The 3,423-nt window shown below is 49.6% G+C and overlaps 1 protein-coding gene across 1 annotated transcript in view; it reads right to left on the reverse strand.

The window, feature by feature from the left end:
* LOC104395481 (Golgi integral membrane protein 4-like) overlaps positions 1 to 3,168 on the reverse strand; it is a 26,465-nt gene extending 23,297 nt beyond the window's left edge. Inside the window, exon 1 of the mRNA XM_010005181.1 lies at positions 2,982 to 3,168. Coding sequence (XP_010003483.1) covers positions 2,982 to 3,168 — 187 coding nt within the window. The remainder of the gene's footprint in view (positions 1 to 2,981) is intronic.
* Positions 3,169 to 3,423: the final 255 nt, after the last annotated feature.

Raw genomic sequence — 3,423 nt, forward strand, 5'->3', positions numbered from 1 at the left:
GCTCCACAGGGAGCACAGTTGGTTGGGCCATGCCAACAGCACATCCTGTGGGAAGAGCCATCACACTGCCCGTGGATCACTGCTCCAGGCACAGAGATCAACACTAACTTGCAGACTGCACTGTGCTCCTTTTCATCCCCAGTCACCCAGAAGAAGTTTTATTCTCTGTCACTCCGCTTGCTAGAGACATCAAATACTCCTGCCAGTTTCCACCCAGTCACATCGCAACTAATCACCAGTGGCACCAGTCACTCAGGCTCAAGAATCACCCAGAGCAAGGGTCAAGGGGAGCAGGACAAAAGCCAGACCCATCATCCCTCCCTCTCTGATCCAGGGAGACAGCAAAGGAAAGACATTTTGGGTAAAAAACACCCACTGGTGAGGACAGAAGTGCTGCAGCCTCACACTCAGCCACTGTGCAATGGCAGCCTGTTGGGAGAGAGAAAATTCCTCCCTCCCAGACACCAAGTTGATGTGCCATTGCCAGGCCACATTAGGACACATCAGACAGATGTGGAAGGTACTATACACACACCTTTCCTTCCCATCTTTTCAAATCTTCCTAGTTTCATCCAGAACTTCCCAGCCAGAGAGTAAGCAAGAACTGTTTCCCTGGGTACAGCCAGTGGAAGGCAGCACAAGGGACAGGCTCACAAAGCAGCTTCACTCCTACCTCCTCTCCCTTTCCATTTTCCATTCACTCAACTCTTAGCCCAGCTCTACACTTTTCAAGCTTCATTTACAGCGGCTATCAGAAGCATTAACCATATCTTGCACTCAGGTATAAGAAGGGTAGGTAATACTTGATAGCTGAAAGCACCTGAAGCACCACTTAAGCAGCACTGAATTCCACATCCTTTTGTAGAGCTGGTGAGACAGAAATGAGATGCAGAAGATACAGCAACTCAAGTTGTGCAAGAAGTCAGCAGCAAGGCAGGGATGGAGCCCTGGCTCCCCAGGCTCCAAAGCAGGGCATGGAGCCAGCAGAAGAGCCATGGCCATAGCTGCATTTACAGACTTCCATGGCCATGGCTCCCATCCACCAGTCACCAGGCTGCTCCCACCAGCCAAATCCAAAAAGCAGCTTTGTCTCTGTTAAAATTGTTGGACAAGTAAGTGTCTTCTCAAAATAAAAAAGGTATCCATGGCAACGACTGTAGTTAGGAACAGGAGGACTTGACAGAGGGTTAGAAACCCCAGCAAGAGGCGACAGCTCTGCCAGTCAAACATATTTGGGTGGAAAAAAATATTATAAGCCTGTCTCAGTTGTTTGCTTGAGCCTGCTGTTCCCAAAACTGGGATTCCCTCAGGCTACCACTGTCATCCTATTCTCTGAAGAACCAGCCCCTCTCTCCAAGAGAAGCAAGAGATGCTGACACACCAGAAAGGAATGTGGGCTAACTTCTGCCCTGCTGATCTTTGCATCTCAGAAACACAGGAGGAAGGTGGAAATCAGTGTGGCTGGGACTGTGCAACACATTAGGAGCTGTTTGACTGCCTTGTGACAGCGTAAGAAGAAATGGAAACAAAACATACCATAATAGCAGTAGAACTGTACACACACACAGGAGGTCAATTCACAAGATTGATTGGTTTTTTTTAAAGAACATTTCCTTGAGAGCCAAAACAAAACACCACACTTTGCTTTCCCAGTTTACAGGTGGAAACTGAGCAGGAGAAGCCCGAGTGCAATGGTACATTTGCATCACAACACTGCACACAAAACCACCACAAAAAAAATTGAACCCAAAAGGCAGCTATGTTGTGTCAAATTCCCCAGAATGACAGGCTGTAGAAACAGCATCCCTAGCCATGTCAACAGAGGTCACAATGGATACCCAGTGTTTGATTTCAGCCTGAGGAAGAGCTCTCGATTTAAACCCACTTGCTTGAAGAAAAAGTGTTACATTCATCTCTTGACCTTCAGCCACTAGAACCACAGGGAAACAATATTTTATCCACATAAAAATCATTCTGTGGGCACTCCAGAACCAACCCATCCTGCAGCATTACCCACCCAACTGCTGGCTCCCAAAGAATTAATTCCCACCAAACCTCTCTGCAGGGAGCTCAGCAAATCCCTCTAGAGACTCCAAATCTAGTGACTGGTGCTGGGAATGTAGCCTTGGCAGAGGCAGCAAGGCTGGAATGATAAACTAGACAAAGAAGGGAAGAACTCAGCAATGGATTAACATCTGTCCTCAGACTTTCCATTGGCCAAAATGTCATTCTCCCAGTCAGACATTTACACAAGGAGGACAAATGAGCAGGGAAAGGGAGAGGGAATATCCATGTGATGTTTGCCTTGTGGTCTTCTGGCAGCTCTTGCCAGAGGAACCAAGTGCTGGGCAGTAGGCTCAGAAAAGCTGATTTTTTTTTTTCCTCCTCCCATCTCTTTAAGGGAGCTCTGTGCTGCAGCATCTACCAGCCCCAAATAAGCTGGCAAGACCTTTCCAGTCACAGATCAATCTCTTCAGAAGCTGGAGTGGTTTCCTTGCAAAGGCAATGGGCAGAGGACAGTATGACAACAAACTTTCTCTGTTCACTTCCCAGACAGACACTCCTGCAGACTGGAGAGTGGAGCCACATCTTGGAGCCTGACCAACCAGCCTCTCTGAGTCCTGTTTGCATTTTTACTGCTCCACGTTTAGGATGATATAGGATTAGTCTTTATGGCCAACAGGAACTAGAGGGAAAAGAAATGGATTGGAGGTGACACAGCTGAACACACCCATCCAACACACTCCATTCCCCATCCTGCTGTAAGCACCAGTTCAGATTCAAAGCTATTTCAATTCTGGACAGCAAAGGGGGGAAGGAAATAGGTGACATCTTCTTTGAGCTCTTTAAAGCCAAAAGCTGGACCTTGCTCCACCAAAGCATCCCTCCTGCCATGGGGCTGAGCAGCAAACCCACCAGTGGGTGATGCTGGGGGAGAGGGAAGTGGGGCAGTGGGTGCACACCCAGAGCAGGTCACTCACCTTGGAGCTGGGCAGACAGAGCTTCCTGCTGCTGTTTGTATTTCTGGGCCAGGGCTTCAGCGTTCCTCACCTTCTGCTGCAAGTGGTTGTACAGGAAAACTCCCGAGCCCAAACATGCCACAGTCACCAGGCAAAACCCGGTCTGCAGAAGCCCCTTCTGCCTCCTGGAGCACATGCCCGTGCCCATGATGGGGCCGGAGCAGAGCGCTGGGCGCTGCCTCCCCCGGCAGGGCTAGAGCATCTGATTCTTTTTGCCCAACAACCCGTTTCCTCCTCCAATTCGCAGATCCCTCTGCAGGACGCGATCAAAGTCTCGCCTTCGCTCCTTCCCAGCCCTCAGAGGAGCCCAAAACGCTCCAGCAATATTTTATTCCCGGTTTCCCGTCTGAGAAAAGCGCAGCACAAGCCCCGTGTCCGGGAGGAGCAGCCCCGGTACCGGCAG

The sequence above is a fragment of the Chaetura pelagica genome, unplaced genomic scaffold (genome assembly GCF_000747805.2).
Source record: "Chaetura pelagica isolate M959 unplaced genomic scaffold, ChaPel_1.0 scaffold159, whole genome shotgun sequence".
Taxonomy (NCBI): Eukaryota; Metazoa; Chordata; class Aves; order Apodiformes; family Apodidae; genus Chaetura; species Chaetura pelagica.